The 27687-nt window shown below is 39.8% G+C and overlaps 1 protein-coding gene across 5 annotated transcripts; it reads left to right on the forward strand.

Moving 5' to 3' along the window:
* The first annotated feature begins 1561 nt into the window (after window positions 1-1561).
* On the forward strand, window positions 1562-27572 carry sun1b (Sad1 and UNC84 domain containing 1b). 5 transcript variants are annotated; one of them, XM_044050636.1, is made up of 23 exons: window positions 5612-5767; window positions 8621-8718; window positions 17272-17466; window positions 17635-17885; window positions 18271-18522; window positions 18703-18837; window positions 19220-19342; window positions 19999-20082; window positions 20714-20824; window positions 20950-21069; window positions 21170-21263; window positions 21445-21503; window positions 21824-22020; window positions 22180-22455; window positions 22563-22655; window positions 22960-23042; window positions 23147-23291; window positions 23385-23699; window positions 23806-23890; window positions 24662-24777; window positions 24950-25117; window positions 25224-25316; window positions 25745-27572. In XM_044050636.1, the coding sequence occupies exons 2-23, from the start codon at window positions 8636-8638 to the stop codon at window positions 25859-25861; spliced, it is 3195 nt and encodes a 1064-aa protein (XP_043906571.1). In that variant the 5' UTR covers window positions 5612-5767; window positions 8621-8635; the 3' UTR covers window positions 25862-27572. The 5 variants fall into 5 exon arrangements, with proteins under 5 accessions (XP_043906569.1, XP_043906571.1, XP_043906567.1 ...); XM_044050634.1 differs by lacking the exons at window positions 5612-5767; window positions 8621-8718 and adding an exon at window positions 1562-1688; XM_044050632.1 differs by lacking the exon at window positions 20714-20824 and having other exon boundaries at window positions 5714-5767.
* The last annotated feature ends 115 nt before the right edge of the window (window positions 27573-27687 follow it).

Consider the following 27687-nt stretch of genomic DNA (forward strand, 5'->3'; position numbering starts at 1 on the left):
TATTGGTTTTGTGGTCATTTTTGAATGACGACACTTTCTTACACACACCACCACTGATGAGGTTTTTGACTGCCGTCTGTCTGTTCTCATCTGGGGCCTGCTTCAGTACTTTCTCAATCTCTGGAAGGCAGTATGTACATGTTTTTATTTACAAAGCAAAACCTTCACATATAAAATGAGTACGGTAAGTTGACTGTCTGTCCACCATACCTTGTGCCATAGTCAGACAACTTTCACAATAAGTCTCTGTTAAAAAAGAAACCAGTTTGAGCTGATGACATCCAACAGAAACCAAAACTGAAGCCAAGCCACAAAAACTGCATTTACTTACGGCGATCTGTCTCTTTCGGCTGCACAGGAAGAAGGAAGCATGTACACACTAAAAATATTAAGATCTCCATAGTTAATGACTGCAGAGCAGACAGTGACACATGTGAACAGGTAGTTTTCTATAAAAGTCAGAACAGTGAACTGTGCACACTGTGATCTTCTCTTTCACATAATGTGGTCACGTGAGTCCAGGAACAATAGGATCACATCATTCCACAAATGGCACATGTCCAGTTTTTCAGGTTTTCTCCCACTGTCTAAAAATACTTCTCAGAGACTGGAGCTGTTGTTCGCCTTTCAGAACACAACATAATACTGTGAACTAAAAAAAAAAACAAATCTTTGCCATAGACAGACTGACAGACTACATTTTGTAAAGTTTCCTTTAATTAATTACAGGAAGAACAAATAAAAATTACCTATCAAAACAAACATGTGTGCATATAAGCAAGGGAGAATTATGTGAATTGGGTCGCATGTTTTCATTTCTTAACAAAAGCTAAAAAATACATTCTTACAATGCAATAAAAACTAAATTGTCATTTGTTGACCCACATGAACCTTTAATTGAAGGGATTTTCAGTGTTTTCACCAACAAACCTTGTTTTATTTCGCAAATATCCAATAAAAATAGAATGTGACAGCTGCAACAAACAAAAAAAATAATTGTTGGAAAACTTTGCAAGACTGAAGCTCTCACATGAGTAACATTGTTCCACCGTTAGCAGGTTAACTGATAATAGGTGACTGTGAAAATGGGTATAAAAGAGCATCTGCCTCATGCCAAGCACAGATGGATCGATCAAACTTTGTGAGAGAATTCACAGTTAGTTCAAAACAATATTCCTCAGTGCAAGATTGCACATCTAAGTACATAATACTTTCAAAAGATTAAAGGAGTTGGGGGAGTCCCCATGTTTTTGAATGTGTTGCAGGCATCAATTTCTAAATTTGAGTTTATGTTAAACAAGTAGAGATAAGTTTGACAGCAAAAACCCTATTATAATATCTCCGTTGTCCTTTTGCCTGTTTAACAAAGGTTCATGGATCGTACCTGTGTGTAAGTCATTATTCTTATTTAATATATATTATTATTATGTCGTAATTAGTTATTACTATGATGTTGTTTGCATCAAAGGCCACTAAGGGACGCTCTTTTACATAGAAAGCCAGTTTAAAGGCGTGTTTACCATAGGACTAGCGGATGTGACGTTCGGTCCCAACGGAAAATATTACCGTGTGCGGGAAAGGCGAACGTTGGAATCAAGTTATATGAAAGGTGAAGTACGACGGGCCGTGACTGTATACACACTTACACCAACTGACAGTTCAACAGCGGTTTCCTTCATGTGACGCATGTGAGTACTAACGTCTGCGCTGATGATAACTGTGTCTGTTAAATTCACGTCGTGTGGTGAACTGTCACAAGACGCTGTGTTTTCTTCAATTTGTCTGTGACGTTTTCCCGTGGTGCCTTATTTCTCCTGGTAAGATGAATATCAATTTGAAGGACGCACTAAACGAAGACGAGGGACTGGCCTCGGGCTTAAGTTTTTCCTTTACCCGTGCGGAAGCTAGTAAGCTAATGGGTTTATTGATTAAAAATTTAATAAAAAATTGGTTAAATAAATACGCCGCTTTCACAGGCCAGAGTGTAATAATAACGATAGTTATTACACTCTGCCACATGTTCAATTGACAGAGCTCATATTGTGTTTTAGTGACTGTTTTCGTGAACCTCCCATCAACGAAACATCCATGTGAAACAAGAGGCGTCACTCCCGTGTACTTCCGCTTTTGTGGGAATCTGTCACACACGCGCATGTCTGGGTACCATACAAACAATTTTCTAATATTTTCATGAGCTTGTGTTTGTGTGAACTGTGGTTACAGCATTCTTGCACACATTTACTACATGTTTTTCATTGGTCATTGTTATTGAGTACAGTACAAAATAGACAAATACTAAAAACTAAAAAAACATACTAAAATACATTTGACCGAAAGGCATTTTAGCCAGTGCATCCATCTGTATCAATGGGAATACAGGTCATTTAATTGACTGAATGTGGCATGGTTGTTGGTGCCAGAAAAGCTTAAGCTGGTTTGAGTATTTCAGAACTTGCTGATTCACTGTGATTGAAGGGACTAGTGTGTAAAGAAAGAAAATATCCGATGAATGTCAGTTCTCTGGGTGAAAGTGCCTTGTTAATGCATTTGACTTTACTTGACACTTTATTAGGTACATAAAGTGTCAAGTATGTACATATATATATATATATATATATATATATATATATATATATATGTGTATGTATATATATATTTATATATGTATATATATATATATATACATATGTATGTTTATATATATTTATATATATATATATATATATATTTATATATTTATATATATATATATATATATATACATACATACAGTCATTTATGGATTTGAAATGTGTTTTGATAGTTCTGGTGACAGAATAGAAAGTATATGTTTTTTTTCTTGTTCACCTGAGAGCAAACCAGTTTGTCCATCTGGGACAAACAAATGGAAGGCAACTTATTGCTGAGCTGAAATACACCTGCATCAGTAACACTGTATGGGAAAGTTAAATTAAGTTAAGGGAGTCTTGCAGTCTATGGCAGAGCTTTTGCTGTGGACTGCTGTACAGCAGATGCCGCACCGCATATAGGTTTAATTGTAATGTTTAGATTTCTCCTAATTAATAAGACAATGTAATTTCCTACCTTTTAAAAATTTTGCTTGAGTAATAAAAGTGCAGATGAGCTGTTACCACCAAAATATTTGCTCCATGTTAGAGCCTGCAACATCCTCAAGTATGTTATTTTTAATCTTATCTACATTAGACATGTTTTTACACACTAGTTATTATCATGTGCAACAAGATAGATGATCAGCCTACATCTTGATAACTCTCCTGTTCCTTTGAGGTAAAGACAGGTGTTACTAATGCTATTAATGAAGGTTCTGTTCTATTCAGGTACAAAACTTTATCTAAAGAGTTTAATAGCACCTAAATGAATTTAGTATTTCATTTAAAATTGACTTGTCTGGAAATGTTTGAAGTCTTCCTGAACATATGGAGAATAACTGAAGCTACAAAAGTCATGTTATTGATAGTTCAGACTAGGGCTGAACGATATATCGTTATCGTATCGATATCTAGATATGAACATTCAAGATATTCATATCGAAAAAGCAACGATATAAACAAAATAGATTTTCCCCCGCGCTCGCCCTGCATGTACAGCTCTGGCAGTCACAATAAACTTCATTTTTACGATTGCCCTTGAATGCACCACTACGGCCAGCCAACCACAAACCTTATTTCATGCTTGCTGTGGAACGACAGCTGAAGCCAACCAATGACAAACATAGGAGGGCGGGAGGGAGACGGAGACTGAGACACGCACATACACACACACATACACACACACACACGACATACACAGCGGGAAAGAAAAGTGACAGAAGATAATGCGGCCGGTGGCGATTTTGTGCCAAAACATAAATCATCCTCCATTATTTGGAGGTATTTTGGATTTTAAAAAGGATGTCAACCCGAGCGAGGTGTTGTGCAGGTCGTGCTTGGCGAAAATTGCAACGAACCAAGGTAGCACAACAAACATGTTTCACCACCTGAAACAACACCATCGCGTGCTGCACGAAGAGTGTATTACAATGAGAGAAACACCGGGGACTTCTCAGGTATCCCAAAAGAAGCCCAAGTTAAGTGTGTTTACTGATGCGTTCAGTAGTGTTACACCATATGAGTCGACGTCCACCAGACATAAAGGCGTTACAGACGCTATAACATGCCACATTGCAAAAGACATGGTACCCGTGTACACAGTCTCACAGTGAGTTCTCATCAATAAAACACTTTCCATGTGGAAAGTTTCCACAGTCTTTTGTATTATGATGTTTTTATTTTTCTGAAAAATGCTTGCTTTTCACCGAACCCGTAGTCATATCGTATCATATCGATATCGAGATATCTGGCATGAATATCGAGATATGAAATTTTGTCCATATCGTTCAGCCCTAGTTCAGACTGGATTCTTTCAGAACAGGACATTTTTGTTTTTGATGAGCCTTAGCATTAAAGCAAGTGGTATGTCATGATTTCTAATTGTTAAACGCACCTTCCCTTTGGTTTCTTTGTGGGTTCAGCATGTGGTCTGGTTTTAAGTTATGTTCACATGACTTGCATGTCCATGGTCAACATGTGCTATCCATGGATGAACTGTGCTTTCTTTACATCATTGTGTCATCTTCACTCTTATGTGGACGTTTCAGATCAGTAACCTAATGAATGTGAAGCTTGATGCAATTGTGCATATATGTGTATATATGTGTATGTGTATATGTGTATGTGTATATATGTGTATGTGTGTATATATATATATATATAGTTATAGATATATATCTATATCTCTCTCTCTCTCTCTCTCTATATATATATATATATATATATAGGGCTGAATGATTTTGAATAATATCTAATTGCGATTATTTTGACAGGAATTTATGGACAGGAATATGATTTGCGATATCAGAGGGAATGGTAATTGTGAAAGTTGTTTAGATCTGTGAGAAACTATATTTCTCTTAAGTTTGTAGAATAAGATGTGTATTGATCAAGAAAAAAAGTAATCTCAAATTATAGTTTGACACGATTTTGGGGAAATGTGGAAAAAAAACATGGCGTTTCATCTTAATAATCAGACAGATGCTTGGTCTTCTACTATACTATACTATACTATACTATACTATACTATACTGGATTATATTTCAACCCTCTTTTCATATAAATTGAGTGATGGTTGTTATTGTTATAGTTATATAATAGTGCGTTGTTATTCATAACAATACTAATGATAATGTTGCTGTTACAATGTTGCTGTAAGTCGTTTCTAACATGTCATCCCTCAGTATCAGTTGAACCCTCCAGGACATGGGTATCTCAGTTTAAACAATGGTGTAGAATAGAATAGATGATACTCTTCGTGCACCAGCTGCACTCCGGTGCATGCAGTTGCAGCAGCGCTGCTTTCGTCCAATAGGTTTGAAATGTGCGCTCTGACCGACAATGGAGAGCCTGGGAGTGGGAGGATCAGCTCGGCAGCGAGCCTTGTGGCTTTGTTACGCCAGGGAAGCCATTTTGGAATTCTGCTTGTTGTGCCCTAGCATAACAGACACTTGCCACACTTGCGAACTTTTTTTTGTGTATTTGAACGAGAATAAATAGTTAACGGCGTGAGGGTCCGCAGCGGTGTATACCGTTTGGCTCTCTGTGCGTCGGGATGCTGGTGGAAGTTGGCGCATCTTCCGTTTCAGTGGATCTTGATCTTTTTGGATTACGCTCTTGGAGAGTACCAACAACATACATGGACTCCCGTCACGCGGGCAAGTTGACAACTTAGCACGAATAACATTCCTCGTGTCTACGTAGCTGTAATATAGTGGCGTGAATGTGGATTAATTTAGTCATTGCTGAGCTCCTTTAACCGCAGCTGTCAAGTGGCAGCGAACGCAACCTCGGGCCTTACTTTCCAGTGATATTTTTTTCCAAAACAAATATACAAATGATCAGACATTCAGTCTTACAATTGTTGACAGAGGACAGCGATTACGCTTTATAAATTGTAATTGTTTAATGCGCCTTTCCTGACATTAGTGCGTCGTTCCTGCAAATAAGTGTTTTCGTGAGTGACGGCGTTCACTGAATACGTGGGGTCTAAATTTAGCACCAGGCGACGTGAAAATGTTATGGCTTACATGTCATTTGGCCAGACACTGCACTTATTACTAAAGTAGATATGCCTTTTAGCACGGTGCCATTAACTGCGCAGTGTTATAACGGTTGATTTAAGCTCGTTGCAGTCGCAGGTGGTTTGCGTAAAGGAGTCAGCAAACCTGTGGCATATATGCAGGGGCGTTTCAAAGGATTTTGGAGTCTCAAGCAAATGATATCTGAAGGGCCCTACATTAGACCAGACCTCCACACCAACAGTTAATACCATACACATACACAGTTTGTATGTATAGCCAAATATATTTGTAATTTTTGCATTAATAATACCGTCAAAAGCTGCTGATATGATACATCATTTGAATAACGTGAGAAACAAAAATGTTTTCTTCAGTCTGTAGAAAATGATGTGTATAGGTCGGGACAATACTTTTTCTAAATGGTAATTTGAGACACATATTATTATTTATTATTGCGCCTTCTGCGATTTGAAAATTGCAGTAAGTCGTATTGCAATTTTGATAACATTTCAATTAATTGTTCAGCCCTTGTATCCATCCAGGCTTTTTTTATGTGCAAATCAAGAACTGCGCATAAAACCCACCTATTGCTCTGGTCTAATGTAATCCGTCATTCTGGGGGGGTCCCTGCTTCCCTGTTGCATCGCCACTGTGTATGTGTGTGTCTGTGAGGTGTTAACGCGGTCTGCTATTGTTCATCCTGTCTCCTCAATGATGAGCTCAAGTGTTCTACACCAAAAAGATTCAGGCACATGCTCAAGTAAAAGCTGCATTGCATTACTTGCTTTATTATTAAGATATGTAGACAGACAGCAGTTTAATTGGGTTTGATTAGCCCTTCTCTCCCTTATTCTCATGCCATCCAGTGATTATTCTGGCTTAGTTGATAGAGGTTGATGTTTAATTTTTGGGTTACTCACATGGAAGCTTCACCGTGATACCTTGATTTAAAGTCAATATTCATTTCTCTTTACCCCTCTTTTTGACAAGATGCACATTTGAATCATTTCAAATGTGGTGGTTTGGTGGTGGTCTACTCAACTGGGTTGGATTGGACCACTTAGTAGATGTTGGAGCTTGAGGTTTGCTGTATTTTATATATTTTTTTTGCTTAATGTTACTGATAAGGAAAGAATGGGATGTAGTGTGGTTTACAGGTTCTTAGGACTATAAATATAAAGTCAGTCATACAGATATTCCATTCTTTTGAAAAAGAACATGGGCCAGACCACTTTGTATGACCTACCTGTAATTAATTTAAGCCTAAATTTAAATGTATGAGGAGATGAGGAGGATGTTGTTAGAGGTGGTGTTAAACTGTAGTACATGGCACAGAGAGGTGTTTTTGTTATACAGCCTTCACTGATGTTAACAGGTTTGACTAGACCAGACTAATTAATTCAAATAAATGGGTCTTTACCAGGCTTTTGCAGAGCTTGTTGATGAGCTGACCGTTTGAATTGGGTGTGTTGGAGCAGAGAAACGTCTATAAAAAGCGGTGGGTCCAGAGGACCAGGAGAAATATTGGACTAGATGACAAAGGCCCCTCTCACTACTACTGCCTCAAATGGATATAACAGGGAAATAGCAGCATCGCACTGAAACTTAAAAAATAGAACATTATAACCTACATGAAGATTATTTCCAGCCTGTCGTGTGACTCCATGTTGGTTTGCCAGGTATACCTAGTAAACTGCTTGTGTTATGGTAACACAGTATGCTTCACTATTAGACACACCACTCTCTAGCCAGCTGTTTCCCGCCCATTGCTAAAACTCAGCCCAACCCCTCACTGTTTCACTTGGTTTCATAATACCGCCTTCTCTGTGTGGCAAGCTTATTCCAGCAGTCACTGAAGGAGTAGTAGCTGTCCTTGTTGAAGAGTCTGTTTAATTCAAAGGCGTGGGAGGATTGTCACTGTTGCTGTCCCGTCTCCACCAGCATTTTTAACCAGTCACTGCCCGTTTGACGACTGCGAGAGAAGAGACGAGTCATTCATTACAGCTTTACCAGCGTCTGTGGCCTCCGGCAGCTGCAAACCAGGGCCAACATGCAGGAAGAGGTTGGCCAGCTTTTGTCCACAGTAGTATTGTTGTGTTCCTGGGGAAAAGGAATTTCCAGCAGCTCTCATTAGGGGCTGCCGTTGCTGGGCTTTTTAACATGACTGTACTGCATAGCTAACTGGTGGTTGTGTTTCTTGGAAAGCAGCCCGTGGAATATTGCAGGAATTGATTTTTGGTAGAGGAAGGGATTTGACTGATTTTTATTGTATTTAATGTGCAGATATGGTTCAATCTACTGTACTTGCAAAGTGGCAGAACTTGAGCTCATTAATAAAACTTATTTTTCCCACAAGAGACAGGTTGGACAAGGCAGTGCGTGCTTTTTGAATGAGTGTGTATGAAAGTTACTTTGTGTTTCTTATCCCCGTTTGACATGTTAGCTTTGGCTTAAAAAGTCCTATGCCTTGCATTTTGACTCTTGCAGTCTAATCAAAGAAGAATGACCATGGATTTTTCACAACTGCACACATATACGCCGCCACAGTGTGCTCCAGAAAACACCGGTTACACCTACTCTCTCAGGTGAGACGTCGCTGCTATACACTGGCTGCAGCATTTTAAAAGTCAAAACTATGGTATTTCATTTACACCTTGCCTGTCTGTCACCAGGCAATAGAGCATTAAATCCTAATGAATAAATATTGTGATTGAGACCCTAATGCTTCATTTTATTCAATTAACCAAATTTATGATGGTTTGTTTTCTGTTTGAAGGCAGTTTTAAGAGCAATGACTTATCTTGGATTGTCTGTTTTGTCTGACTCATAGCTGAAATATGTACAAATTAGACTTGAAGTTATGTATAATTTAAACTTTTTACATTATTGTTTTTACTTGGACAATTTTGAAATCCATTACTTGCCTCTTGAAAATAATGTGGTTTGGTGACACTGCCTCATGATTCAGTGTTTGTATGTTTAAAAGGGAGTAGAGAGCCTTGCTCGGTGTAGAAACAAGGCACTGTACCAGCCTTTCCTGACATGCTCCTCATTCATGCTCTCTTACCTTTACTCCTTGTTATAAGAAATGTAACCAGTATCATAGTTGTGGGAGACGGTTCACCACAAAAGGTCTGTGCATGTGTAGGTATGTTGTTGTCTCCAGCGCTGTTGCCAATTTGGTCAGCATTTTGGGTGTGTAGGTCAGGAAATGAAATATCACCTTCACTTTTTGCTTGCCTCACTTTCTGACTTTAAAAAGAAGGGTTATGTTTTAACATTTCTGAACAGATTCCTCCTGTCAATCAAGTGAGCATATAAAAATGCTTGAACAAATGCCTTTTTATATTTGTCAAATCAAGTTTGAACAAATACCTTTTATGTCTTCTGCAAAAATGCAGTTAGCAGGTTAATGGTACTTTAAGCTCTTTCTCACCCAGCTGAACAAGTTCAGGCTGCTGTCTGAGGAACACTGTCACAGTATTATACTTATTTTCTCTTTCATGTGTCAGCAACCTATATTTTGTTATACATTGTTGGAATGTAATTGACACACAGTTAGATTTTGCCTGTTGGGTGTTTTGCATGTTGAGATAAGAAAGTTCATAAGGTTGAGCTTGTTGATTTTATAGTATAATAGAAATGGCACTTATTGCAAGGGCAGTATGCTATTAGGAAAACATGTAATGTTGAATATTGTGATGAAAACGTGGCCAATGTGGCGTTTGCTTTCCACCAGTTAGATTAGGGTTTACATCTAGAGGAATAAAGTTTGCCTTTTAACTGTCTGGTTTGATACATTTGAAAAGTCATGATCCATAAGCAGTAGCATCATGACTGTAGTTGCACTCTATTATAGTGCAACAATATTGACAATTAATAAATGAATACATTCTTAATTGGTTATTAACATCCCTTACTAAGTATCAGTGTTGAAGACTTGCAGAGCATGAATGCATGATTTATTGCAGTTCGAGCAGTCTTTTATGATATGAATATTGAGCATGTTGACCTTGCAGTGATGCTACATTTGTGACATATTGTGTACATATGTTCATATTGTGACTGACTAAAGAAAGCTTGTCGTGTTCCTTTGAGTGAAGTCAGCCACAACACTATTAATGAACCACACCGTCACAACCATGGCCCTGATCCCAGGATTACACTAATGCTGTATGCTTCTTGACTAGCTAGTTGAGAGAAATTGTTGTATTTATTAGCCTGTGTCTGCTGCAACTGAGGAGCTAAAATAATAAATTCTCAGCTCTGACGAGAGCTACACTAGGTCAATTTGAAATGTGTTGGCTGAAGGCATTTGCTGTAAATGTTTTTGTATTGGATTGTCTTCTTAGTAAATAACACAACAGCCTGCAGTTAATATTTGTTTTTTGTTCAGATAGTTCCGTTCAGAAATATCAACCCTTCAAAGTCTAATTGTGTGTCACCTAAGTGTGTATGTGTGTGTATACTGGTTGAAAGAAGTGAATGTCCTACAGTAGATACAAGGTATCAGAGCAGAGACGGGCAGAGTCAGGTGACGGAGACCGTTGGCCCATCTGTTGTAAGCGCTCCAAAGAGCAGTGACAAGTTTTGTTGCACTGAATGGTCTGAACAGAAAGAGGTAGAGGAGGCCAGCCAGTCACATGCCGCCTCTATCCACACTCTGAGCTCTTTAGGGACTCCCATAAACCATTGAAGCTGGACCACCAACCTGGTGTTAATTGAATAAATACTGTAAATTAAGCCAGAGAAATGCTGTTGTTTTCTAATATGTGAATTGAGAGAGATCTGTGCTCTGTCACTTCCTCACAACTGCTCTCACTCTTGTCTTGACTGGCCTGATGCAGTGATTTCAGTAAGTTTACCCCACATTTTTGACAAGTCTTCTAGTGAAGATGCAGGACAACATTCATTATGCTATCTGTTTCATATTAAAGATATGAATGTTTTACAGTGCACTTTCTGAAGGATTTGAAAAGCAACTTGAAATGTATATCTTAAATAATGTAGATAGTTAATGCAAAACATTGATTTCAAATTTTCTGCTAACTAAGAATAACTTCAGGTCCTGCAGACAAGAATGTTGAGGGATAAAATTAAGTATGCATATTCTAATTCCAAGTCTTATGTGCCTTTGATTGCATATACAATTTTGTAACCTTGTGATTTCTCCTCCAGTTTCTTTTGTTATATACAGACACGTGATGCACCCTGGGTGGACTAAAAGGGTTTAAAATTTAGAAACTACTGCACTGACAATATTTTGTGGTATGCTACCCAAAATATTCCCACGCCATTCTGCAGTGTTGAGCAGTATAGCCCCTTGAAAGACAGGTTGACAACACCCATGTCTTCACAGATCAGGTCAGGTGTGTGTCTGTGTGTGCACTGTGCACTGTGCACTCACGCAGATCCTTCATATTTTATGATGGTGGAAGTGGGTCAGTGGTGCTGGGGCCTCTGGAGTGTTTCTCCCCCACAAGTGATGACCTGAACTGTGATAGTAGCAAGCAACAGCAGGGATCATGATATCTATGTACTATACTGTATGTAGCTGGTCAACTAGTAGCAGCCGATAACACATGTAAAAGATGTTCAAGAATGCAAGATGTTTTTTTTAGATAAAAAGATATATTTTTGTGACTGAAAAAAATAATAATAGTGCTGTATTAGCAGTTTGTACATGTCAGTCATGCTCTGCAAGGCAAGGGTCAGAGATGCATCTGGCCTCCTGCTGAATGTCAACTAGACAGTTGTTCATGGTGCTTGCTTGGTCACACTTGTTTTGGCATCTAGTCAGTTTTTTTGCAGTATGTGCAAAGATAATGGCAGCTGCTGGATACATCTGTTATAGATGTCGGGGGTATTGCACTTCAAACAGTCAGACTTTTGTTTTCTGATTGTTAGCAGTGGTGTGTGTCTAGCATCTTCTCCAATCATAGCTCCTCTCAAGTCAGTGGGGTGTTTAGAGTGGTCTCTATGGCAACATGAAATGGCACATAGCTGTGCAGAAAGGAAGTCGTGTGAGGGTGGGCTGGAATGATCCCAGTCACAGTTTCAAATCCTACCCACCCAGAGATATTTGGATGGAAATCCAAAGGCTTTCTCCATTTAAAGGAAAATCTCATTTCCATGACCTGTGGTTAATATAGGCCTCAGCACCCATTTGGAATGAAAACTCTAACTCTGTAGTGGTCTGACGAAACAGATGTTTGTTTAACGTTTGGGTTCTGATCTTATATTTTCCTCATAGATGTCCAGAAGCTCCCTCTGCTCAATTTCAGCAAAACAGTGAGATACAATTCCAATAAATGCAGTGTGATCTCAGAGTGAGATAGGGAGGAGCCATCTAAATCTATTGTTGAGGAAACACATGTCCACTGCTCTTCTGTCAGTTACAACATTCTATGTCCCTAAAATGAATTGTTGTTTGCACTTTTGTGTCGTCACAACCCTGAAAATTTAAATACATTTGCATCAAATTTGCACTATTCTCCTCTATCACGTTCTGTTCCGTGTGTAAAAAGAGACATAGGAGAGTAAAACTAAGTAATGATGTTGCACTTGGATCAAGGAGCCAACCAGACACATTTAGTTTAATGATTAGACTGGAAGACAATGTTGTAAATAAAGATCCGATGCCTGACTCCTGGCTAGTTAGTGGTGTAAAATTTAGTTTGTGTGAAGATGCATTTCTAACTCAAGACAATACAATAAATCAGGGTTTCACTTATTTTTGTTCTCTTTCTTTGGTTACACCACTGTCCTTTTGTGAGACTGGGCTTTTGTAACTTACACTTGCACTTTAGAAGCTAAGATTTACAACCCATGTGGTTTCTATAATCTCTACTTGTATGTGTGAGAGCGCGTATAGCACTTGTGTGACTTTTGAGCTCTGTACAGTAGATGTGCATCCCACAACTTCTTGGGATCCACTATAAGATACTTTTCTGTTAATGTAACATAATTAGCAGGTGTTTTCTGATATCAGCAAGCACACTGAGATCCCCCGATGTGACGAATGACTAAAGCTGTTAAAATAGTGCGCGATTTTCTTGATTTCTATGCTGGCACCCTGTTTATTTACATCTGTTGTGACATGTGTATGCAAAAATGTATGTTCATTTCACTACAAAAGAAACTAAATGACCTTGCACATATCATACCATTGCAGCAAGGGTGCTGTTGTGCCATTGTTGATGAGAATGCAACACAAGCCTGTATTCATATGCCAGGAAAAAAAGCTTTTAATCAAATGACATTAGATTCAGATTTATAGGATTATTTATAGGTGCAACATACAACTTTTCTCGGTCTTTAGAGCATTTATCAACTATTGGAATGCAGCTCATACTGTGCTTCCACAGCTATTCTGACTGAGAGCCTACTGCAAACTTTCTCCTCCACTCCACTTTATTCACCTCTTCACGGTCACCTTTCAGTCACTTGCTTGTGACGCAGTGTGGTATTCATTAACACTATGCACTAGTAGTTGATGTCTTGCAGGTGATGATCACAAGTAGCTAGTTAATATTGATGGTATGCCATTTAAGTGGTGTTGCTAATTACTCTATTAATGGTGGCACACTACTATTGAATAAATATAGATGGAAAACTGACATCATTGTCTTTGCCTATAAACCTATGCAAGGCAGACAGTTAGTGGTTGGATCTTAGGTCCCTTTAGTAGCAACACAACTAGAACTGTAAACTCATCAGAAAGCATGTTATTCGAGTTAAATTGTTTTTGTCTTTGTTGTGAAGGTATTTGTCATTGGTGAGATGATGACAAACAGGTTTTGCATCAGGATTTTTGGCAGCTGCTGTGAGCCTCACATGTTTCACCCAACATTGTTCTTTTACCCCACAGGCAGATATTTTTCTACAATGCAAACACATTCATCAAATAATGCATGAGTACTTTCTTTTAAGTAATGAATATTTTCCATAATCCCTGTTATAAAATATATACATTTATATTAGTTTCTAAAGCTTATTGGAGTGTTTCCTTTTCATAATTTGTCAACATCCCCATTATAGCCACACCTAAAAAAATGATGTATCAACATTTCCCGGAGCTCATTCTGAAATACCTTGTTTTGACCTTGTTTTGACTTTGTTTTGGCAGTGGTCACCAACCTTTTTGAGCCCAAGATCCCTGGCCTCGACTCTGAACAAAGGCAAGATCTACATATTGAGGCATTGAAAGGGAGAAAAAAAAAGCAAAAATACCTGGTATATTAATCAGGTCTTGGCCTCCTCTTTAAGAACTGTGCATCACACCAACATCAATTTTAAGTTGCATTAAATTCATAACAAGACAAAGAATGAAGGTGTGCTATTTTCTATTTACATTACAGAATTATTTACACAGTAGGAAAAACAATCAACACATTTTATAACATGTGGATCATATCTAGTGCCATTGATAAGACTTAACTATGACATGTATTGTGCAGAGATGCCTTTCAAGAGCCTGTGTATGTGTGTTGTGTGTGTGTGTGTGTGTGTGTGTGTGTGTGTGTGTGAGACAAGTAAAGCACCTTCTGCTCAGAGCACGTTGCCATCCATAATAACGTGTGAGAACAATCAAATAGCAATACTTAAGCTACAAGCATGTGGGTGGCATTTTATGTGATTTGATGCTTTGTGTAGTCCTGTGTCCTGTAAGAAATTGTGTTGTGCTCACTGACTGGGGCAGCTTAAGTGTTACATAAGGAGGGAAGCTTCTACTAACCTGAATGTCAGGATGGGACACTCTATTCTGTCTGTCTGTTTGTTTATGTGCATCTTCTTCACTCACCTCTGAAAGCTCAGTGTCCATCTCTATTTATATTAGAGATTTGGACTGTGGCCACCTAGAAGAGAGCGGCACACACATCAAATGGAATGCAAGTGAAGAGTTAACCGATTTAATTTTGCAGCTTGTGCGACATTCTAGAATCTGCATTTTTTTGTTGCAGTTTATTAATGAAGATATGTTTGCTGACCAAATACGGTAACCGCTGTGTCAAGTCAAATTGTACACAATAACACAGGTATGGATTTTAACTTGATTAAACATTGCGAGCACAACTGAAGTCTAAACCAGTACACGGGTATACAGGTGCTGCTGGTCAAGTGCTGCCGCATCTGGTAATTTTGCATTACGTCAGTAAATAAAAAAGTTTTCAAACAAAGAAGTCACAAAACAACACAACTAGACCTCTTGATCGATGCAGCAGTAGATCAATAACTCCACTATGGACTTTGCTGTGGGAGAATGAGTCATTTACAAAGTAACACAAACTGCGGTGTCCTGCTCAAAATGGCTAAAAGTTTAGGTTGCGAATATACTGTAGTGCTGATTATGGGAAGAGGAGGCCAACCGTACAAAATTGCTGCCTGCTACCATTGGTAGAGCACTGTCTTGTATAACCCACACCTGTCACCCCCGACACTCAGTGATTGATCCTGATACAAAAGTTGTGTGTTTTTGTGTGTGCACAGATGAAGGAATGTCACAGTGAAGTTGTTTTTTACTCTGTATGTAAACTGTGAGCAGTCCATTATTGCAGCTGTGTATTGTAAATATCTTTCAGCTGAACTCACTGGGTTGATTGCATTTCAGTTAATTGGGCCCACAAAAATAATTTAGCAATGCAGAAATTAAAGCACTGTGAAGAGCAGACAGTAAACTACACTACACAATAAACTGAGTGGATTCGAGCCATGCTACAAATGTATAGTGGAAATGCGCCAGTAGTGTATATCTAATGGTACCACTACATTTGTTTATTCCCTCTGGGTGAGGAATGTTAACTCACAGGGAACTGGGAAACAGCAGTAGAGGGGTGTGTCACACACAAACACACATACTGACACTTGAGGCGTGGTGGCACAGAACAGTGTTGTAATGTGTAGTACAACACTGAAGTTTTTTGAACAATAATTCAATTGTTAGTCTTCCATCAAGGGTGGTTAACAACAACGTTTAAGGTCTTGCTCTGGCCATGTGCTCTGTGAGGATCCAGTTAGAACAAGAGGCAGAGTGAGGACTAAAACGCATAATTGGCTTTTGGTGGGAGTGTAATCCCTTAGGCCTTAGAGTCAGAGGGAGGACCAGAGAGCAACGTGTACAAGAGCACATCAACATTACATCCATGTATTTGCCTTTATGTGCACACACTGTGCAAGAGCCTCTGACAGGGACTCTATATCCTTGTTCCTTGAAACCAAACAGCCCTTGCTTAAACAAGGAAGGTCCTTCCTTTCCAAGTGTCAGACGGGAAGTTTATTCTGTCCTCCAATGACAGTTAAAATGCTTTGCCCCTCCCCTTTATCCAACGTCCCCTGTGTGTCTGTTGAGTTATTCTGCTTGACCTAGTTAAATGACATGCAGATATGTGTACTGAGTCTGCAACACGATCAGATTAGTTCAGTTCCAGTTGTCATAAAAGTGATCGCACACACACACCTGTGAATATAACTTTATGCCGTCTGTAAAATATGAATCCGTTTTTATCGAAGTAGTGAAAGAGGACGCCAATTTTGTTTTTAAACCAAGTGGGATTATTGAAATAGTTACTCTAAAGGCGGCAGTGAATTTCACAGTTGTTGCCCTGTTCCCTTATGTTACTCATGTGTGAATGTTGGCCTCCACTGTGAGGTGGGTGTGGCCCTGTGACTCACAGCTGCATGTTGAAGCCTAAATTTATAACACTCATGGTGTGTTTCCACTTACTGTTGATTATGGATGGCAGTTGGTGGAGTAGATTTTTTTTTTCTTCCCAGTTTTGCATAGTTTGGGATGTTTACTTGACTTGTTTTTCAATTTGAATTTCAAAGGCACACTGCTTTTTCCTTTTTTGTTATTATTTGTATCTTCCATGAGAGTGAGTCACTTCCTGTTAGGCCCACTGCCAGGAGCAAGCGCATCACAGCTCTCCAAAGGCTCTGTCTACTGCTGTATTTTGCCTGTTTTTGGTTTTTGCTTGAAAAAGGAGGAAATGAAAACCTTTGTGTTTGACTGCAGAAAATGATACACACACATGCATCAGGAAATGCCTATTTAGAATTTTTGTGGAGCAAATTTCAGGACCTCATCATCAAACTTTTTGGTCACACTTTTTCCCTCTCTGCTCTCCCGTCTCTCTCAGCTCCAGCTACTCCACAGCAGCTTTAGAATTTGAGAAGGAGCACCAGATTGCTCCTGTATACGAGTCGCCCAGGATGTCACGACGGAGCCTGCGTCTGCAGACCAGTGCTGGTCACTATGACAACGAGAGCCTGGCTGATTACTCTCAGAACCACAGTAGCAGTACCAGTTACACCAACACCAGGAGAGAGACGAGGTGAGACTAGAGATGTGTAATAACACTCTTGATGTCTGCTTACCAGAGAGTACATCTGGCACATTGAATGTGTTTTTTCTGTGTCTGTTTGTGCTTGAGTTCATATGTTTCGCTTGTCTCAACACTCAGCAAAACTCTTAAACTTCACCTGTTTCCCCTCTCTCCCAGGACACTACGGAGCAGAAAGCAACAGTCAAATGCCAACACATTGTCATTATCGCTAAGCCAGGCTTCCACACCGAGGAAAGCCCTCTCCTTCTCAGCTGTCAGTACTCCAATTAACAATAGCAGCAGCGTTCAAGAAAGTGGCATGGTTTCTGGTGCCACCCTTCACAGCTCCACGTTGGACCAGTCCCGCCAGAGACGCACTGTCACCACAACCACCACCACTACTTCTACGTCTGTGGGTGGACACTGGGGTTAGTTGAAAGTCTATAATCTTTAAGTGATTGCTCCATATGACAAAAGAAGTTTTATGCTTTTAAGTAAGTCATTCAGAAGTTCAAAGGAGATGGATGATGATAAATAATTACATGAATTCTGAATAGTAAAACAAAGGAAGCTAAATTATAACCTGTATGTCAATCTTTCCATGTGAAGTATTAAATACATACAAGTATTTTCATTAAAAAACTGAACTCAGCATAGTTTTCACATTCCTTTCACATTGCATTGTTAAAGAGTGGATTAAACTACCCAGATATTCAGGTATTTAGCTCCACTCCAGCTGTTTGATAATAATAACCTTTTTTTTTTGTGAATTACTATTATATTTAGGTCTTACACTTTGTGTTGGTCTTTCAGGGAAAAGCACCACCACTGACCACGGTTTCTCTAACCTAAATGGCGACACCAGTCTGTCTGAGTCCCACACCTTGCTCGCCAACGGTTACATCTGCAAAGACTGCTCTTTACACTCTCAGGAGATGGACTCATTTATCACACGGTCATCATCGTCATCATCTCAGGCTGCAGAAGCTTACGCTGACGTTCACTCTCCTTCAACCGTACCTTTCACAAGCATATACTCCAGAGACCGGAGGAGGAACAAGACAGGTGAGGCGCTGACACGGTGGACACGAATCTCACTTGTCAAACGCATACTGCTGTACTTTTCATATTTGTTCAAAATACTTAAAAAATGATTGCAGCTTGGAGGTTGAAGAGCTATATGTTTATACAGTATATTAATTCAACTGCGATCATAATATAATTGGTAGCGGTGTCTCTTTCCAGGCGTCCTGATGTCTATGTCTAACACGTGTATGCGCTACAGCAAACGAGTCCTGACCCCCATAGTGTCCTTAATCACCCTGCTCTACAACAGTGTGCTCTGGCTGGGTTCAACTGCCAGGAGCCTTCCAGGAAAAGGTATACATAAAGAGATACTCTGTGCTTTTCCTCCATTAGCTCTTGTTCTCGTTCCTTTTTTTTTTTTATTTGCATTGACAATATTTTCTGACATATTTCAGGTTCAGCCTGTATCTCCACTCCTGTGTGGTTTCTGCCTCAGCAGGCATCTTCCAATCATTCTTAAAGTTTTCACATTGAGTCATGGTCTTTTACTATTCCACATAAACCACATAAATCTTTCCTTTATCTATCAAGGTTTCCACAGCTTATCGTTGTGTCTTCTAGTACTTTTTCACTTGCCCTTTACCCAGTCTCACCCTTATTATTTGTAAATAAGTGTGTCTCCAGCCGTGCTTTAAGCATTTTGACTAACAGTTAGTGTGGACGGATGTGTCACCAGGTGCATCAGTATCGGACTCAATGAGACGAGCAGTGTCTTCCAGTTTGTCCCAAATGTGGCTGTTTAAGCAGACCACTCTCAACAGGATGATGGGCTACAGGGCTAATGGCTATGAAGGACAAGGTACCCACTGTTGTTTCAATGGGCAAGGGTCAAGGTTCATGGCTCCTGACCTCCTTCGCTGCTCTCATATTAACTGTTTTCTTACAATTTCTCTCCTCTCCTGCTCTTACTTACTTTTTTACTTTCTTGTAAGTGGGAATCCCCTCTTCATTTCCTTTTTTTTTCTTTCATTTCTGTCTCCAACTGTCACACATTATATTTCTATTACTCAAGGAGGAGATATACCAGAAATGAACTAAACACTAAGCACCACCTGAATCTAAACGGTCACAATCATTGAAATGACCAGTTAAGCAGAATTGGAAAAACGTCCTTACATTTCAAGGTTCAGCTAACATGCACCTACAGTGTTTCCATGTGTCACAGTGCCTGACACCTTTATTTCTAATGTACTCCTGATTGAAGCTGGTTTCCTTTACAGTTGCAGAAGAATTGTATCAACTTTATAGGTTGGGTTTTCACTGCTCTTCTTTTTCCTCACGTGTAGCAGTTGTCTTTCTGTCCTGTCATTTAAAAAGACCACTTGTCTGACATCACAGTGACGGCATATCCCTTTACTCTCCCTCTTTTACCCACACTTTTTTGGTCATAATTTCATCATGCTAGTGTTTTTTTTATTTTGTAGATAAATGTGTTGTGTGTACTGTATGTTGCAGCTCACTCGAGTTTCTGTCGAAGCATGAATGTCAAGGATCTGGTGACTGAAGAAACATCACAACTGGATCTCAATGGTTCTCTGTGTAAGCAGATGCACACATGGACACACGCATTCTCTCTTGTTCTTGTGGTTGCCATGATTGACAAGCATTAATAATGTGCATGTCCCATGTGAGGGCCAGTGAGCAGAGGTAGTGTGAACTACAGCATGTTGACTGTTGTGACCTTCAGTGGTTTTTTTCCCACTCAAATTTGCAGCCCAAACCTATTTCAAGTTAAGCACCAAAATTAGAAATCATTTTAAATGTATAAAACTGAGAAAAACTATGAAAACTATGAAATGAAATGCAGCAAAGCAGTGTCAGTAATGAAAAGCTTTTTGGTTCATTAGGTGATTTTCAGAGATGAGGTTTTTTTCACGTTTTGCATGATGTGCCACCTCACATGATGCAGAATATGCAATGTGCATGCTATCATTTCATTAAGTTGTTTTTTATTTTATTATTATTATTATTATTATTGTTATTACCATCATTATTATTATTATTATTATTATTATGTACTATAAATATGATTTGCAGTTTGGTTTTCAGTAATTTCAGCTTTTTCATTCACAAGTTTTTGATTTATTTATGTTTATATTATGTTCTCATGCTCATTCAGACATCCTTTTATTATTCTGTTTGCTTCCATCCATGATTTTGGCATACACAGGTGATGACTGTAAAGGGAAACAGTATACTGAGACACACAGCAGCATCCTCAAACAGTCCTCCAGGCCTCGAAGCCTAGTGGGGCCACTGTGGAGCATCCTAGCTTATGCAGGTTAACCACCACTTTATTTTGCTGACTGTAAATATACAGTACTATTACAAGGATGAAATTAGCACCTGACACAGACATGAAATTATCACTAAATCTAAAATGTCCTCTCTTGTCTCGCCATCCAGGTTACTGCCTCCTCCAGCCAGCATACTGCGTGCTGGGTGTAGGCAAGGCTTTGGGCTCAGGTGTTGTGGCAGCGGCACAAAACTTACTGTCACTGTTCTGGGTGCTTCTGTCAGCTCCAGGTTAGTATCTCTTTTCCGACTGGCCTTTGGAAAAAAATTGTCTATCTCTCGTCTCCTTGGCAACATGACTTTAATGTCATTTTCTTTCTAATCTACCCAGAGAAGGCAGGCAGAGGGCTTCTGTGGTTTCTTGCAACAGGATGGTACCAGCTGGTGTCCCTCATGTGTCTTCTTAATGTCTTTTTCCTGACGCGGTAAGAATGTCTTCTTTTCTGCAGTGTCATGCTTTATTGATTGCAGTAGTTGTAAAGAGAGTTACATATATAATGCACTGAGTGTTACAATACAGTTGTTTCATGAAAAATACCTGTCAAATTGAACAGCATAGTGTTGAATTGTGTGTTAATCTGACCAATGTGGGACTTTGTGTTTTAGATGCCTTCCCAAACTCTGGAAGCTCCTGCTGCTCCTTTTGCCACTTTTGCTCTTGTTTGGTGAGTTTAAAAGCACAAACTCTTAAGTGCTCGACTCATTTGTCATATGTGTAACCCAGTTAGTGACCACATGCAGAGAAATAGCACACTTCCCTAGAGCATGATACAAATCCAGTACCAGATTCAGGTCAGTCATTCTGGGTGTCTAGTGTGTTTTTGTTGTGTAGTATAGTCCTGCTCACATCTATTTATGCAATACATATGACAGATCTAGTGTGTCTATTTCTACCCGAGTCAGTTTTTCCAACTCACATGGCGTTTCTACTTTGAACCATATAAGGGTTATCTAACACCAAGTAAATTATGCCCTCTCTCTGCAGCTTTATGGTGGTGGGGTCCATCCACTTCTGCCCTGTTTGCCTACCTCCCTGCCATTAACCTAACCCAGTGGCGTCCTGCATCTCCCTTCACCCTCTTGTCCAACTTGATACCAGCTTCTGCTCCAGTTCCTGCATCTGTCCCCACACCAGAGACTCCACTGGAGCAGACTCCAGCCACCCCAGTCCCACACGCTCTGGTAAGACAAATAATGTTATGGATTATTAGAGTTATTAATGGTGACACTGCTTTTCTACTTTTTCTATTTTATACAACATGTGTCTGGTGCAATTCAGATATTTAGTCATTTCAACCTTCCTCCTCTCTCTTCACTTCCCTTTCTTCTCCTCTTCCTCAGCCTATCCCTCCACCAGTGGCAGTCTCCACTGTAGACTTGGAACGTCTTCTACATGTCGAGCGGCAGCTTGCCCTGCTGTGGGAGCAAGTTCAACGGGGTGATGAGAAGGAGAAGCAGCATCATGGGGATGTTCTGGTTCTCTATAACACCCTGACGGAGCAGTTACACACTCAGACAAACAAGGAGAGCCTGGGACTGTGGGTTTCCTCTCTGCTGGACCAGAGGCTCGACATTCTGCGTGGAGAGTTTGAGCAGGATAACGCACATCGGGCAAAGGTAGGGGAATGAGAACATCTGTTGTTCCTCAAAGGGTTGAGTGACATAAGGAAACATTTATGCTTAAAAATGTATCATTTTTCTCTCTTCATCTATGCTACATGTAGAGTGAAGAGAAGCAGAAACAACAACACGAGAGTCAGGCATTACAGCTGGCTGATTTAGAACTGCTGCTCAATGCTCTGGCTGTCAAGACTCAGGTATGTTTTTTAATTATTTATTTATTCATTTATTTACTGTGATTTTGACATGGCACTTATCCAATATACATGATGAAACCTGCCACAGTGTAATGTAAATTCATAGCAAAATTAAGAGGATGAAAAGTAAAAGCAGGCAAAATCTAGCTGCTAAATGTTAGGAAACGGGTCAAATGTCCTTTGTTGAAAAGCTTGTCATGAGGGTATCTGAATCATGAAAGTGAGGGTTTCCTTTTGTGTTTGCTTACTTTTAATTGGCCAACTTTATCCTCTGTGATGCTCATCAATGATATCTGTTGCATAGGAGTTGCAGCAGAAGCAGCAGCAGTATGAGCAGGAGAAAGAGAAAGAGGTCAACATTCCACCAGCAGACACGCCGCCAGTCAGGTAATAAAGACAAAACGCAGTGAAATCCACATTGCTATAAGGTCTTGTACAGTTAATTCTTCAAGATTATGGCAACTCACATGTAGATTCTGTCGTTCACCCAGTGTGGGTGTAAAGCAGGAGGACCACGATGCTCTGCTCACTGAGGTGCAGAGGCTTGAGGTGGAGTTGGCTAAAATCAGACAGGACCTGCAGAGTGTTGTGGGATGCAAGGGCAAGTGTGAGCAGTTGGATAACCTGCAGGAGATGGTAAATAACTTCTCTGTCAGCATCTTATTGTGAAGATTTTCAGACATAACATTTAAATTACATTACTTATATGTAAGTTTACCTGTCACCCAGATATCAGGCCAAGTGTCCTCTCAGGTGCGCAAGGAGCTGCAGGTTCTGTTCTTTGGCAGCGGAGGGTCAGGAGAGGAGCAGGGCGCGGTGCCTGAGTCTCTGATCAACTGGCTGTCCCAGCGCTACGTGAGCTCACCTGACCTGCAGGCCTCACTGGCTGCACTGGAACTGAAGGTCCTGAGAAATGTGTCACTGCAGCTGGATCTTAACCGGGCCCAGACCCTGGGTGAGGCAGAGTCTCAAGCCCAGAGTATCGTCCAGACAGTAACTGGGACTGTCCGACACACCGTCTCTGCCGAGGGACTGACAGAAGAGGTAATGACTTCCTACCATCAACATGACCCAGACAGAGCTGTCTTTAAGAGTTTGTTTTCGTGTTTGAGCTTGTTATTTTACACTCCTTTCATCTTCTTTATTGCAGCAAGTGAAGCTGATCGTCCACAATGCGTTAAAACTCTACTCCCAGGATCGAACAGGCCTGGTAGACTACGCCCTGGAGTCTGGCGGTAAGAAGGAAGCCTCACATTGATGTCACGACGGGTCCATCCTAGCCTTTATTCAAGTTAACTGGTTAACCTTGTAATGCTAAGATCCAGATCTAGATGCCTCAAATGACAATGTACAATGACATAATTTCCATTTTAAGTGTCACTGTTAGTCTAGCCTTAATGGCACTGGACTCTGTTGGCTGTCAGTAAATGAGATACATACTGTAGGCTAGGGATGAGTAAACAGAGCGATGTAATTGGAGAAATGGGAGGAAGTGTAATGAAGGTGGGAAAGAAAGAGCTGTTCAATTATTAAGATGTGTTGAGATTGTTTGAAATGTGAATACGTACGACACCACCTTGCCTTGTTCTTTAAATACTTATTACTCTATTTTAAAATTCTGTTGTGCGTATCATGTAACATGGTTTGACTGCTTTGAATTTCAATATCAATATTCAATACCCTTGACATACTGGTTAGAAAGGGTTAGCAGGCTAGCTGTTCCACATAACACTGTGCTTTGCTTTAATGTCCCAAGTCTTGTGTAACAAGGGCACAGGCATTAGCCAGGCTGGAGGACGGCAAGGTATTATTGGTTTGGCTTCATTGTCGGATCTCTTACTGAGCGGTCTGTTGACCTACTTCACACAAAGTGTGATTATCTGCGCTAGCCTTTATATACACACACACACACACACACAGCTGTGCAGTATGATCATGTTTGAAAGCTCAAAAAAGCTTTTTGAATATTTGCCTTTAACACAAACCTTTGTCCTTTATGTGTGCAGGTGGCAGCATCCTCAGTACCCGCTGCTCAGAGACATACGAGACAAAAACGGCCCTCATGAGTTTGTTTGGTCTGCCGCTGTGGTATTTCTCCCAGTCTCCACGAGTTGTCATCCAGGTGAGCTCATCATGTGATACCCAAAAAAACACCTTTTTCCAGGAATGGTGTCTTAAATATGACTGATTTAAATACTTTAGTTAGTGAGAAATAAAACGTGTTTGTAAAAGTTATTAGTCACCAACCCTGTGAAATTAATTCTTGCCTCTGTGGCTCTACTTTGCCACGTCAGCCTGATGTGTACCCAGGTAACTGCTGGGCATTTAAAGGCACTCAAGGTTATCTGGTGATCCGACTGTCCCTGAGGATCCTGCCCACATCCTTCTGCGTGGAGCACATCCCCAAGGCCTTGTCCCCAACTGGAAATATCACCAGCGCCCCACGCAACTTCACTGTTTTTGTAAGAAATACTAAAATTAAATCTGTTATATACATGCCTTTTCAAAGCAAGCAGATGTGATGAATGGCCTCTCTTTTTTTTCTTTTTTTTATCCATTTACATTCAGGGTCTAGATGATGAATACCAAGAAGAGGGGAAGCTGCTGGGACACTACATATACCAGGAAGATGGAGACTCACTGCAAACTTTCCCAGTTACAGTAAGTGTAGAGGCACTTCCTTATTAGATTTTTGCGTACTTTCTGTGCTGAGTTTACATTTTCTCAAAGTGAAAAAAATTATTTGAAGTCAGTTGTCATTTAACACTTGAGTGTAAAATTGTAAATGTTTGTATAGCTCTGAATACATGTATTTTGAATGTTGACATCTTGTACTATATCTTATAGTGTGTCTGTGTTGCCCATGCTCATATTTGTGTGTATACTACTATATTTTATTGTCTGTTCACCCACCGGGTCACTACAGACGGAAATTGACTCTTACCTTAATCTGGTGCAAAGTATATTTTCTCTTGCCAAGGTTAATGTTTTTGGATACTAATACATTTATTTAAAAAAAAAAATCTAAACTCATTTAAAATCATTTCAATGTCTGCAACCATATGCTGAATCTTGTCCTTCTCGTTCAGGAGCAGAATGACAAGTCCTTCCAGATCATTGAGGTGCGGGTGCTGTCTAACTGGGGTCACCCAGACTATACCTGCATGTACCGGTTCAGAGTCCATGGAGAACCTCGGCCTCAGTGAACCCGAACCTCTACCATATACACTCGTATGACATATCGCCCTATCTGTACATAGCTCTTGTCAACGTCTTTCCAAAAACATGCGGGGGACTTGGTGGTACTTTGTGGACTTTTTTTGTATGGAAGCCATGAAAGCACGAGGGTTGTAGATTGTAAAAAGAATGTGCCCAGACTGAATCATGAACTGTTTTTTTTTATATACATATATATATATATATATATATATATTGAAAGAATTGCAGGAAAGTGTATGTGGATTTTTGATGTCTGAGTTGAGGAGAAGAGCCACGGAAGAAGCTGAAAACCCCCAGTCCCAGTTTTGTAAAAATGCCTCTTGCACTGAATTAGCCTGTGAGGAACGAGACCCTACCAAGGGGACAAATCCATTCTCCCCCTCTTAGCACCTTCTTCATCTGTAGAAAGGTGAATGCCTGAAATTGGGGAGTTGACTCATTTCCACCATTTCCTCACACACTGGATCTCAGTGTAACTTGGTTTCTGTCGTTAATCATCCTTATTCAACTTTATTTTTCCTGGTAGAGTCACACTGCATGCTTTCTTTGGTGCAGTCCGGACATCGTAATCGTCTTTGTTGCTGTCACATCTTTACAGTAATGTTAAGTGAGCTGGGTGGACGGTCTGCTGGACTGGATCACGCTCACAAGTGGGTTCATACTGGACATGAGGTTCTCAACATTTAAGGCTTGGCATCATGCATGGCCATATTTAATTAAGATTTTTTTTTTCTTTCTTGGAACTCAACATGCTGCCTGTGGGAAAAACTCTGAATGTTTTCTCAAGTGGAAGCTTGATGCAAGTCGACCTTTAACTACACTGCAACACTAATGTAACCTCTAACCTGCTGTGTGTGCTGGGAGGATTAGGAGGTTCATCACAATACTGTCCATTGGACAAAATGTATGTATGGTTACGGAGGACTCGAGCATGTGTCTCCTTCAAAATCATGCAGTTACTCTTTTACATGCCTCGAGGATTTATGCTAGTTTGGGTCCGACGTCTGGGGTCACAAATTACAAATCATTGTTGGAACCTGAATATTAACTTCTGCAGATCAGTGTGAATTTTCTTTTCTGTGATTCTTTTTCATGAAGAGATTCTGTCCCTCCAGCGCAAATGTCCTCAGCCTGGCTCCCTCTATTCTGAAATTTTGAAGGAATGTAATCTGTACATTTTATTGTTGATAGTTGATCCTTTATATCGGCTTTTATCAGTGTTGCTTTATAAGAGGAAAAAAATCACCCTGTCATTATCATTATTATCATTGTTGTATTACTATTATTTCTACTGTTACTCATGATGATGTTTTGGCTTCATGTTTTTGTTTTTTTTGTGGGGGGGTGTAATAGTGTAAGAGAATGCACTGCAATAACTTGTTAGACGCTTGGCACAGGTCTTCATGATTTGTTTTTAATAATGGGGTGGTCACCACTTTTGGCTGCAAATACGGCGAAGTCTAGAATGCTATGTATAAAAAATGTTTTGTTCACAAACCTATTTATTAACAAGTCAATTAGTTCCTATAATATGAGTTATTGCAATGTATATTTTGTGAAAAGCTATTTGGTGCATTTTGGAACCATCTTGGGACTTTTTCTTTTTTTTTTTTAAGAAAAAAATGCTATTTTTGTTCAGTCATGAGATGACTTAACTGCTTTGGAATATATTCCAATAAAGACTTTAATTTTGAAGAATATTCTCTCATTATGTAATTATGGTCAAACGCCCATTTTGTCACTAGCATTTTCACCCATTTTTGCTGAAAAAAGTAAGATAAGCTAACCCTTAATTTATCCCTGTAATCTCAGG

The sequence above is a fragment of the Solea senegalensis genome, linkage group LG19 (genome assembly GCF_019176455.1).
Source record: "Solea senegalensis isolate Sse05_10M linkage group LG19, IFAPA_SoseM_1, whole genome shotgun sequence".
NCBI lineage: Eukaryota > Metazoa > Chordata > Actinopteri > Pleuronectiformes > Soleidae > Solea > Solea senegalensis.